This window comes from Mobula birostris, chromosome 3, assembly GCF_030028105.1.
Source record: "Mobula birostris isolate sMobBir1 chromosome 3, sMobBir1.hap1, whole genome shotgun sequence".
NCBI classification, from domain to species: domain Eukaryota; kingdom Metazoa; phylum Chordata; class Chondrichthyes; order Myliobatiformes; family Myliobatidae; genus Mobula; species Mobula birostris.
The window spans coordinates 71,185,650-71,198,852 of NC_092372.1; the positions used below are offsets into that span (position 1 = coordinate 71,185,650).

Below are 13,203 nucleotides of genomic sequence, written 5' to 3' on the forward strand. Positions count from 1 at the left end.
TGGTGACTCGCACGCTCCAAGCCCCCTTTGTGTGATATGTGGAGACAAGCTGTCTAATGAGGCAATGAAGCCCTCAAAACTGTTTCGGCACCTTGAGTCTAAGCACCCTGCACTTAAAGATAGACCTGATGAGTTTTTTGAGCGGAAAAAATGTGAGCAAGCGGGACAGAAGCAAGTGCTGAGAGCCACCACCTCCACAAATGCTGCTGCTCTGAGAGCGTCGTACTTAGTGGTTAGCCGTATTGCTAGGGCTAAGAAGCCTTTCACTGTTGGAGAATTGATTCTGCCTGCTGCCGAGGACATGTACCGTGAACTGTTGGGAGAAGCTGCACCTAACAAGGTGGCACAAGTTTCTCTTTCAGCTACACAGTTTCAAGGAGAATTGATGACATAGCGGAGGACATCAAAGCACAGCTGTTGGAATGGCTTAACGAGTCACCATGGTATGCTCTCTAGGTCAACGAGTCTACCAATGTCAATAACAAGGCAATACTGCTGATTTAAGTGCGATATATATTTCAAGACGATGTGCACAAGGATATGTTGTGCGCACTGCTGCTGTCAGCTAACACAACTGGGGCAGAACTATTCAAGTCTTTGAATGACTACATGTCAGGCAAACTGGACTGGTCATTCTGTGTTGGAATATGCACAGACGGGGCTGCAGCTGTGACTGGACGGCTGTCTGGTTTCACAACCAGAGTCAAAGAGGTTGCTCCTGAATGCCAGTCTACACACTGTGTCATACACAGGGAAATGCTGGCTAGCCGAAAAATGTCACCTGATCTTAACAGCGTATTGAGTGACGTTGTTGAAGTTACCAATCACATCAAAGCAAAAGCCCTTAACTCACATCTGCTTGAGCAGCTTTGCGAGGAAATGGATGCAGAGCACAAACACCTTCTCTTACACAGAAGTCAGGTGGCTATCAAGGGGGAGAGCCCTGGCCAGGGTTTTTGAGTTAAGAGAAAAGCTACAGAGATTTCTTTCCGGAAAAAAGTCACCACTGGCAGCACACTTCAGTGACGAGGAGTGGGTAGCAAAACTCGCTTATCTGTGTGGCATCTTCAACCTGCTCAATGAACTCAATTTGTCATTTCAGGAGACAATGACAACTGTCTTCAAGTTGGCAGATAAAGTGTCTGTTTTCAAAGCCAAACTGGAACTGTGGGGACGACGAGTGGACAGGGGCATATTTGACATGTTCCCAACATTAGCAGGGATTTTGGGAGAGACTGAGGCTGCACCGTCCTTCTCACAGCTGGTTAACAATCACCTATCTTCACTGTCGACAGAATTCGAGCGTTACTTCCCAGCTGCAAATGACCCAAGACATGCAAAGGAATGGGTCCGTGACCCACTTGTGAATGTCCCCGGTGAATCATCCATGTCAGCATGGGAAGATCAACTCCTCGAGCTTGCAAATGATGGTGGGCTGAAAAGTATGTTTGACATAACATGTCTGCTGGCATTCTGGGTCAAAGTCAAGGCTGAATATTCTGAGATAGCCACGAAAGCACTGAAAACGTTGCTTCCATTTCCAACATCTTATCTCTGCAAGCGGGGTTTTCTGCAATGAATGCAACGAAAACTAAATTGCGGAATAGACTGGGCATAAGGAACCCCCTTCAAGTATCGCTGTCTCCCATCACCCTTCGATAGGACTGTGTTGTTGCAGGGAATCAAGCCCAGGGCTCCCACGGATTCAGAGATATTGGTGTGTTGCAATGATTTTATATGTTCATACGAGGAAAATATGCGCCATGTGTTTAATATCCAAACGTTACTTAAAATGTTATGATGTTATTGACTTACAAGTGACTTATAATTGACTAATCACTATATTCATGCAAGGAAAATACGTGCTGTGTGTTTTAATATTAAATTCGTTAGATAAACCCTTTTAGAAACGAAATTGAGTGTATTAGCCACCTATAAGTGACTTATAGTTGAGTTATCACCTATATTCCAGTCGTGATTAACACCCCCGTCGGCCGGTCCGCAAGAATATTGTTAATGTTAAACTGGTCCGCTGTGCTAAAGAGGTTGGGGACCCCTGGTCTAAGATACAGACTGAAAGGTTTAAGGGAGACTTGACATAGAAAGTTTTCACCCAGAGGTAGTCACAAAGCCTGGGAGAGTGATAGAGGAGGGTATTCTTGTAACATTAAATATCTATGTGAGCACTTGATCACTTAGGCATGTGATGCAAGTGCTGGTAGATGGGACTAGTACAGATAGGTATATGGTTGTCATCAAGTGCATGGTAGTCCTAAGGGTCGGGTTCTGAGTTTTAAAGGGAGGATGAAAAGTAGTTAACATAAATACAGTGGAGTTCAAAATGAACATTTGTTGGAATATAAATAATGGGGGGAGTTTTGGTTAAAGTCCTGAACATTACAAACATCAGTCACAAAGACAGACCAATTTTTGGTAGATAGTTAAATGTACAGTTTATATATAAACAACTTATTAAAAAAATTAACAAATCTTGTATCCTGCACCAATATAAACCCTGATTGCACTTTGTTAATAGAATACACTGCCTTCCTGTATTGAATGTGTAGATGCTGTGTGGGATCGCTTTTAAGATACACAAATAAGTTGCAAATAAACAACAGGTGATTAATAACAGACTCACCAATTGCCTCTTCAAATGCAAAAAGCACCTCATTGCCCTTGTCTATCAGTTCTTTAGCTTTGTTTCCCATCCACTTAAAGCCAGTTAAGGTTTCCTAAAAGAATGTAAAATATCATCTGAACTGGTGTAAATTTTGTTTTCACATTTCCACAATTTAAACATTTTTTGGATGCTGGATTGAAATGCAAGATAAAATGATTCTTAGCCATTCTAATTAGTAAACTTGATCAGTTCTAATATCTTATTTAAAGTACTGTGCAGTTATAAACACAACCGAGTTCTGCAATGCTGGAAATCTAGAGTAACACACAAAAATGCCAGATTAAGTCTTGATGAAGAGTCTCAGCTTGAAATGTTGATTGTTTATTCCTCTCCATAGATGCTGTGTGACCTATTGAGTTCCTCCAGTATATTTTGAGTGTTACTCTAGCAGGGGTTCCCAACCTGCGGACCACATACCCCTTGGTTACTGGGAGGGGTCCATGGCATAAAAAATATTATGGAGGCAGGAAACAATTGTCATCAGCTTTACGCAAGTAACACGTCCATTATCATAATGGCAGGGATTCATCCAGATATGTATGCAAATATTGCAATACTTCACCAAAATTATGTTGTTGAGGTGCTGATGCTTAAAAATTAAGCAAGCACAGATTTATTTTCCCTCAGCCAACTACTGGGCTCTAAAAAGTCTTAGAGAAGCTGCAGAGCAACCAGAACTCCATTTTATTTCTCAGCACTGAGCCTTAAAGACATGTTCTTTAAAAGATAGTCATAAGTCACTCTTATCCAAGAAATATTCTCCAGCACATTGGTAAGGCCCAGCACAGTAGCAAGTTATATTTCCTAGATGGGCTAACAGGTGGCAAGGCCAGTTCCCAGAGTCACCACTAGTCAAAGTTGTTGAAATTGAATATGTGTAAATGCTTTCAACATTCAAAAACACTGAAGAACTGGTAAATCGTAAAATACCTTTACAAAATTTGAAGTGTTAAAAATGAAAATACAATAAAAGATGTATGAAATAAAAGTCAATCACATTTAAATCAAACCAGATCAAGTAATGAGAAAACTAACTTTTCTCTAAGTAACTATAATAAAATTATGAGTTATACAATATCCCATCATTCAGGAATCCCGATGAACCAGCATCCAGTTCACTAGGACCTATTCGAACATAGATTTTAAACATACCTGGCTTTCTGGAAAATAAATTACGTTGCAACATCTTAACTAAAACACCGTAAGCAGCAAGTAATGGACAGAGCTGAGTGGTCCCACAACCAACGGATCAGACCTAAGCTCTGTAGTCCTGCCACGTCCAGCCGTGACTGGTGGTGGACAGTCAAACAGCTCACTGGAGGAGGAGGCTGCACAAATATCCCCATCCTCAATGATGGAGGATCCCAGCACTCCTGTGCAAAAGATAAGGCTGAGGCATTTGCAACAACCTTCAGTCAGAAGTGATCCAGGTCAGCCTTCTCCAGAAGTCCCCAGCATCCTAGGTGTCAGTGTGCAGCCAATCCAATTCACTTCACCTGATATCAAGAAATGGCTGAAAGCACTGGATACTGCGAAAGCTATAGGCCCAGACAAAATTCCAAGCAAAAGTCCTGAAGCCTCGTGCTCCAGAACCTGCCGCGCCAATAGCCAAGCTGTTCCAGTACAGCTACAACACTGGCATCTACCCAGCAATATGGAAAATTGCCCTGGTATGTCCTGTACACAAGTGTTACGTAACCGGCAACAATGACTATTAATTGAGACAGGTTTTATGAAAACAACCAAACATTTAAACACATATAAGCGATAAGGGAAAAAAAAAGGAAAACTTTAACTGGAGGTTAAACAGGTACACAGCCGTTCATCAACTCCACTCGGCTCTGGTTCTTAAAGCGTTAAATGCTAAAACAGTTCTTAAAACGATCCAGTCAGATATAGTTCTTAAAGTGATAACTTCAAAAGTCCAACAGTTTTACACATTCAATTGGGAGAGACTTTGGAGAACGATTTCTTCACCGACGCACCTTTACTGCTGGTTCTGTCCACAGGGTTCCCGATGCCGAAAATAAACAGTTTAAGTCGACTGATCTTAAATTCCTTTTAGAGAGAGCGCGCCTCTGTGCATGAACTCATTGCGTTTTTACAAGAGTTATCTCAATGCAGGTTCTCTTCAACGAAGACTCAATAAGGTCGACCCTTTATTAAACTGCCAAATGATGCCGACTTCTCTCGATCCTTCACTTTGCTGAATTCTTCACTCTCCCTTCAAAACTGTCGGAATTGAGTAAATTGGCACTTCCAGCCACAAATTTCCAGTTCAAATACAATATCTCGTAAGAGAACGCACCTTCCGTTTTACAAATGAAACTGCATCACAAAAACAAGCACGCAACAGAAACGGAGGCACAACACATTCTACCTGGAAATCTACAAACTCAAAAACCTGGGTCGCCTGGGTCGACCCTTATATAGTCACGGGGGCACATGTCATCACGTGACCTTACACCGGTGGGAAAAATCACATCAGGTGACCTCCAAAAGACCATTACAGCATTCTCACAAAAAAAAAAAATCTCCTTGAGCATGTAACACAAGAAACAGGACAAGTCAAACCCAGCCGGTTACCACCCTATCAGCCTACTCTCAATCATCAGCAAAGTAATGGAAGGATCATCAACAGAGCCATCGTGCAGCACCTACTCGACAATAACCTGCCAGTGGATGCCCAGTTTGGGTTCTGTCAAGACCACTCCGCTCCTGATCTCATCACCTCCTTGGTCCAAGCATAGACCAAAGAGCTAAATACCAGAGTGAGGGGAGAGTGATAGCCCTTGACATCAAGGCAGCATTGATCATTGACTGAGTATGGCATCAAGGTGCCCTAGCTAAAATGGAGCCAATGGGAATTAGGAGAAAAACCCTCCGCTATTTGCAATCATACCCGACACAAAGGAAGATGGTTGTGGTGGTTGGAGGTCAATCATCTCATTCTCAGGACATTACAGCAGGAGTTCCTCAGAGAAGTGTCCTAGGACAAGCCATCTTCAGCTGCTTCATCAGTGACCTTCCTTCTGTCATAATGTCAGAAGTAGGGATGTTCACAGATGACTGCACAATGTTCTGCACCATTTGTGACTCCTCAGAGAGTGAAGCAGTTCATACCAAAGTGCAGCAGGGCCTGGACAATATCCAGGCTTGGGCTGATGTGGCAAGTAACAATTCTGTATTCCTATTTCTGTACAATAATGCTCTATGTTCATAGTTTTGTGATTTGTTTCATATTAAAATCAAACAATTATTTAACAGACATAATTATCAAAAACAAGCATTTACCTCAAAATGAAATCCTTCCTTTAGTGCAATTGCCTGGAGAATTTTTGAAGAGACTGTACTTGCCAACATATACACATTTTTCAGACGAGAGGACTCTGGATTTAGCTTCTTCCAGCAAGTAAAAATCCACCAGCCCAACAAGGCACCCAATTCGTTCCCTGAAAACACTTTCCATTCTCCACTAAGAGCAAAAAGATGATATTTTATTCTCAACATTAGTTCTTTTTAGCTAAAAGTATGGAGTGTTTGATAGCTCTTGTCCTGCACTTGCACGAGCTTAGAAGAATGAAGGGGGATCTGACTGAAACATACCAAATATTGAAAGGTTTAGATACAGTAGATGTGGGGAAGATGTTTCCTACAGTGGAGGAGTCTAGGACTAGAGGGCACAGCCTCAAAATAGAGCGATGCCCATTGACAAAAGAGATGAGGAGGAATTTCTTTAGTCAAAGGGTAGTGAATCTGGAATTCATTGTCATATACGGCTGTGGAGACCAAGTCATTGAGTATATTTAAAGCAGAGGTTGAAAGGTTCTTGATTAGTCGGGGTATTAAATGTTATGGGCAGAGGTAGGAGAATGGGATTGAGAGGAATAACAAATTAGCCCCAATGGAATGACAAAGTAGACTTGATGGGTCAAATAGCTTAATTCTGCACCTATGCCTAATGTCTTATGATTATTAATTTTGATTACAGAAGCCTAAAACCCATCCACAGGTAGTGTTGGTAACATCCATCCTCCAACCCTTGTTTAATATGACGCATGCTTCCTACTTGCGAAGTCTCTCATTGTCAGAGAAAAAAGAAAAATACAGTCAATTCTGGTTAATTAGGCTATTAGTTATTCAGGACAGCTGCTTATTTGTGACAACCTTTAAAGGACAGAAAATAATTAAGATAGGTGGGATTCCCTTTATTTGGGACACTATGCTGCTTAATTGGGACAGCAGACTGTTACTGAACAGTTTCTAACTAGCCTCAGTCATGTGGACTTGTGTGACCATTGGACACTGTAATGTGCTTAGAGCAGACAGTTTTTAAATAGTGTCAGTTCTGTGTGTTTGTGTTCAAACAGAAGTAACTTTTGTCAGTGATAGTTGGTGAGAAATGAGCAGAAAGACAATTTCGAACTGTTTTGCAAACTGCAGTTTCAAGCATTCAGGCTTGAAGATGCCAGAAACAGCTGGGAGTGAAAAATCAAACTGTTTCATTACTTCAACAAGTTAGAAACTATGAAGAATTTGAGGGTATTGACAATCATATTGAATATTACAATGAAAATGAAGATTTGGAGGATGGATTGTGGAAAGGATTGTACAAAGGCAGTCCATTATCTGCCTAGGTGTCTGCGCTGATTTTGTTCAGTTACAGTCAACCAAAAGACCAGGGCAGCATACACTGGATGAATTGATAACTATTAGGAACTAATACAGTTTTACAGTACTGTAGTAGCATTGGCATTGTTCTAGTTTGTTCTGTGATACACTTAAATACATAATTTGTTACACAGTTAAACAGTTAGTCTTTCTTATGGTCATTTTTATTTCCAGAGAACTTCTGGGGCAGCCTATAATTGGGTCAAAATGTACTGGTACCAATGTGTCCCAATTAACCAGAATCCACAGTACTTATTTATATCCTCATAATGATCAGAAGTCACTTTACCTGGGAAAATCATACAACATCTGAAAACCCACCTGAAATGTTACCTGAATATCTTAGAAATGCAGTCAGCTGGTAGGAGCATGCAAGCAAAGAGCAATGCAGTACTTGTTGATATTTTACCTACTCAGAAACTGCTTACCCTTCTTGCTTCTCAGCCACAGCAAGACGGTCAGCATCTGGGTCATTTGCCAAAATGACTTTGGCTCCTTCCTTGTCAGCTAGGGCAAAGGATAATGTCTGGAAACAATAAAAGTGTATCACTTTAGGTTCTATGGTAAAATAGCTTTCCACAGTATTCATTTGGCATGCTTCCACAAGTTACCTGGACAAGATTTGACAGAAAGCTCATCTGTGATCCAGTGATAAAATGGAAACAAGCCACACTACACACAAGTTCAAAGCTTTAGAAGTGAAGAGTCACAAACCACTCAACTGTAAATCAGAAGGTAATTTGCTATAAGTGGCTTTTTAATGTTAGAATGTACTTGGTGCTAAACAGCGATTCCTTTGCTTGCATCTTCGGAAGCAGCTCTATTTCCATCTTTAATATCTTTATTTTTCCCTTTCAGGGTTCTTTTGAAGACCCTGGCCTGGAGTTACACGCTGACTATTACACAGTTACATGGAGGATCAGAGGTGACCTGATGGAGGTGTATAAGATGATGAGAGGCATTGATCGTGTGGATAGTTAGGGGCTTTTTCCCAGGGCTTAAATGGCTGCCACAAGAGGGCACAGGTTTAAGGTGCTTGGGAGTAGGTACAGAGGAGAAGTCAGGGGTAAGTTTTTTTTATATAAACGCAGAGAGTGGTGAGTGCGTGGAATGGGCTGCCGGCAATGGTGGTGGAGGCGGATACGATAGAGTCTTTTAAGAGACTTTTGGATAGATACATGGAGCGTAGAAAAATAGAGGGCTATGGGTAACCCTAGTAACTTTAAGGTAGGGACATGTTCAGCACAACTTTGTGGGCCGAAGGGCCCATATTGTGCTGTAGGTTTTCTATGTTTCTGTAGTTCTTTGCAGGAATGGGACCCACTCCTGGGGTTTCGTAACCCACTGTTGTCGTTCAGCATGGCAAGGGCTCGGATTTGGAAGCCTAGGATTTCAGGGCTCTGGGGAGAGTTGGAGTCACAATAGGAGACATGTGTGTCATCGGGGGAGTCAGAATATCTGTGGTTGTGTGCCCAGATTTTTGGGCATAAAGCTGAAAAAAGCGATGCGGTTTAACATCATAAACCACAAGTTTTTTGTTATGTCTCCCCATTTACTTGGAAAACTGAGACACCTCTTTCTCCCTTATTAGGGAGAGAGAGAACCCATGGTATGTCGAATACCAGGTGAAACATGAAGTCTTTGGGGTACCTGCAAGTCTGTGTCTTTGCTGTTGCTTTGCTCACATTTCAGTGCTTGTTGGTGGGTGTAGATTTCCTTTTTTTTTTGCTGGTGGAGGGAGGGGGGAGCTGAGGGGGGGACTTTGGGGTTCTAACATTTGATTGTCGTTCATTCTTAGGGGCATTCCTGTGTTTTTGCGGATGGTTACAAAGAAAAAGCATTTCAGGATGTATATTGTATACATTTCTCTGACATTATATTGTACCTTTGAAACCCTTTGAATAAAACTTCTGTACAATTATAAACATAAAGAAAATGTAGCTGTAGAGATTTTCATTCTTTAAATTCAGAATCTTGAACACTGAATATTGTTCTTGCTGTAGCTTCATTTGTTTTAATCAAAAAATACTCAAAGCTGATGGTACTAAACTTTACTCTTCACATGACTACACTGCAAGGATTGTTTAGTATATTCACCTCGAAAAGTGAAAATTGTTTAAAGATAGAAATGTCAAACAAATTTTCTATTTACCCATTTTTCCATTTGCCTCTAGAAAATGAGTACTGATGTACATCTTTCAAACGTAACACAATATAACAGGGAAGAATACTAAAAACTACAAATGCTGGAAATGAAAACAGAAACAGAAAACGCTGTAAGCACTTAGCAAATCAGGCAGCATTGTAAGGAGGCCCTCAGAAGTGAAGCATTTATTGTTTCTCCTTCCATGTATGCTGCCTGACCCATTTCGTGTTTCCAGCATTTACTGCATAATCAGAGCATTGCTTCAAATTTCTGGCAAAGCTTTCACTTGTATCTGAGGTAATTTTACCGACTGCAATCTGAATACTGGAATGAGCTTTTAAATGGAGAAAGATTTAAAAAAATATTAAAACAATGTGTATTAGACATGTTAAGGTTCTACAAGTTCTCAATAAATGCAAATAACTATAAATCTAGATTAAACATGTTAAAGCTGGTCACCAGTAACTCACTTATTTAAAAATAAAATCTTATTTTCTTCAGTGGCCAGTATTATCCAATTTGGCGGTTACATTCAACCATATGTAGAGATATGTATACGTAAAACGCAAAAGCAGTTTTTACTACATGGGGTAGAGAGGTCATGAACCATATCTGAATTACAGAAGGAGATATTTGCTGTATTGAAATTAATTAGGATAGATAAATCCCCAGGTCCTGAAGAGGTGTCCCGTCGCTCTTTATGAGAGGCTTGTCCAGAAACTGCAGGGGCTCTGGCTAAGGTGTCAGAGGACTAGAGGACAGTGTTCTGTTGTTTAGGAAAGGCTTTAAGAATAAGCTGAGAAATTATAAGTTGATGAGCCTGATGTCAGTCATTGGTAAAATACTGGAAGGTATTACAAAGGACAGGATAGATCACTATTTGGATAGACAGTGCCTTATTAGGGATAGTCAACATGGCTTTGTAAATGGCAGGTCACATCTTACAAATTTTTTTTTTTTTTTTTTTGAGGAGGTCACCAAGATGGTTAACGAAGGAAAGGCAGAAAATGTTGTCTACATGGACCTTAGCAAGGACTTTGACGAAGTCCTGCATGGGTGGCTGGACCAAAAGGTTAAATTGTTTGGCATTCAGGATAAAGGAGTCAATTTGACATTGGCTTAGTGAGAGAGCCAGAGAGTAGAAGTAAACAAGAACCTTATTTCTTGGAACGGAGAAGATTCAGGGGAGATTAGATAGAGGTATACACTGAGGATGTGTGGGACAAAAACTAAAGGTCATATGTTCTGTTCTGGGACCTCTACTTTTTGTGATTTTTATTAACGACCTGGATGTGGGGGTAGAAGGGTGGGTTGGCAAGTTTGCAGACGACATAAAGGTTGGTGGTGTTGTAGATAGTGTAGAGAATTGTCAAAGATTGCAGAGAGACATCAATAGGATGCAGGAGTGGGCTGAGAAGTGGCAGATGGAGTGCAACCTGAAGAAGTGTGAGGTGGTACACTTTGGAAGGACAAACTCCAAGGCAGAGTACAAAGTAAATGGCAGGATACTTGGTAGTGTGGAGGAGCAGAGGGATCTGGGGGTACATGTCCACAGATCCCTGAAAGCTGCCTCACAGGTAGATAGGGTAGTTAAGAAAGCTTATGAGGTGTGAGTTTTCATAAGTCAAGGGATAGAGTTTAAGAGTCGCGATGTAATGATGCAGCTCTATAAAACTCTGGTTAGGCCACACTTGGAGTACTATGTCCAGTTCTGGTCGCCTCACTATAGGAAGAATTTGGACGCATTGGAAAGGGTACAGAGGAGATTTACCAGGATGCTGCCTGGTTTAGAGAGTATGGATTACGATCAGAGATTAAGGGAGCTAGAGCTTTACTCTTTGGAGAGAAGGAGGATGAGAGGAGATATGATAGAGGTATACAAGATAATAAGAGGAATAGATAGAGTGGATAGCCAGCACCTCTTCCCCAGGTCACCACTGCTCAATACAAGAGGACATGGCTTTAAGGTAAGGGGTGGGAAGTTCAAAGGGGATATTAGAGGAAGGTTTTTTACTCAGAGAGTGGCTGGTGCGTGGAATGCACTGCCTGAGTCAGTGGTGGAGGCAGATACACTCGTGAAACTTAAGAGACTACTAGACAGGTACATGGAGGAATTTAAAGTGGGGGGGGTTATATGGGAGGAAGGGTTTGAGGGTCAGCACAACATTGTGGGCCGAAGGGCCTGTACTGTGCTGTACTGTTCTATGTTCTATGTTCTAACCTTCGTATTCCAACTTTATCTTCTTAGTGACTTTTTTTAGTTGCCTTCTGTTGGTTGTTTAAAGCTTCCCAATCCTTTAACTTCCCACTAATTTTTGCTCAATTATATGCCCTCTCTTTGGCTTTTATCTTGGCTTTGCCTTGTTTTGTTAGCCATGGTTTATCATCTTGACTTCAGAATACTTCTTCCTCTTTGGGATGTATATACCCTGTGCTTTCTGAATTGCTTTCAGAAATTGCAGCCATTCCTGCCCTGCTGTCATCCCTGCCAGTGTTCTTTTCCAATCAATTCTGGCCAACTCCTCTCTCATGCCTCTATAATTCCCTTTACCCCACTGTAATACTGATACATCTGACTTCAACTTTTCAACATGACTTTATTTTCTGTGCAGCGTAGGAGAATGAGGGGAGATCTTATAGAGATATACAAAATTATGAGGGGTATAGATAGGGTAAATGCCTATTAGCTTTTATCCCCTCTTCAGGCTGGGTGAGTCCAGGGGTCACAATTTTAGGGTGAAAGGTAAAAAATTTGAGAGGAATCTGAGGAGGATCTTTGATCTTCTTCACTCAAAGGGTGCTGCGAGTGTGGAATAAACTGCTAGCAGAAGCAGTAGATTGGAGGTCAATTGTAACACTAAGAGAAGTATGGATAGGGTTAGGGATGAGAGAGGTATGGAGGGCAAGGGTCTGGGTATAGGCAGGTAGGATTAGGCAGAACACCATGCAGGGACAGGCTAGACTAGCCAAAGAGGCCTATTTTTGTGCTGTACTGCTCTAAGACTTCAGATGTGAATTTACCAATACATCTTTGCCTTCTTCTGGATTTGGGTACTTGACTGTTGGAAACTCCGGATCAGGATCTTTCTGCTCTGGAACTGCAAGAGGAGGAGCCAAGTTGAATGCTTTGAAAGCCGACTGTACAAATTCGTGTCCAACTCCGTGCACAGATGTATGGATAAATTTAAGTTTGGTGCTTTTATTTATATCCCTAGAAATTAAACGGAAATTAAATTCAGATAAAAATACAAAATAAGGCAAATGAAACCAGTGATTAATTTATTAAATAAAAATGATGAACAAGCACAGAAAAATGAATCAATTATTATTTATTTGCAAATACATTGATAATACCTGAACCCATGCTAATTTGAGTGGTCAAGTACAATATGGTTGTTGCAAATATAAAAACTTCAGAGTTATAATTTAGCAAATATTGAAATATCAGAATCATAATTTAAGTTCTTAGTGCCAATTTCACACTTGTTGCGCTAGGCACATTAATTAAGGACTAGTACACTAGTAAAACACAGGGAATGTATACAAGGCAGATTGATGGAAAGGAGCTCAGCAAAAGAAATGGAAAGCTGTCAGGCACATAAGTTACAAAGATACGGAATGGCAAATTCATGACAATGGTGTAGTGAAGGACAAATTAGGTATGGTAGGAGGAGGGAGAAAAACAGTTATTTCCATTGCATGG

The 13,203-nt window shown here is 41.0% G+C and overlaps 1 protein-coding gene across 1 annotated transcript in view; it reads right to left on the reverse strand.

Moving 5' to 3' along the window:
• The window catches only part of pgm2 (phosphoglucomutase 2), a 63,792-nt gene that overhangs the window by 16,091 nt on the left and 34,498 nt on the right, over positions 1-13,203 (reverse strand). Inside the window, exons 7-10 of the mRNA XM_072252902.1 lie at positions 12,522-12,711; positions 7,783-7,880; positions 5,978-6,158; positions 2,642-2,735 (exon numbers count right to left, since the gene is read on the reverse strand). Of these exons, the coding sequence (XP_072109003.1) occupies positions 2,642-2,735; positions 5,978-6,158; positions 7,783-7,880; positions 12,522-12,711 (563 nt within the window). The remainder of the gene's footprint in view (positions 1-2,641; positions 2,736-5,977; positions 6,159-7,782; positions 7,881-12,521; positions 12,712-13,203) is intronic.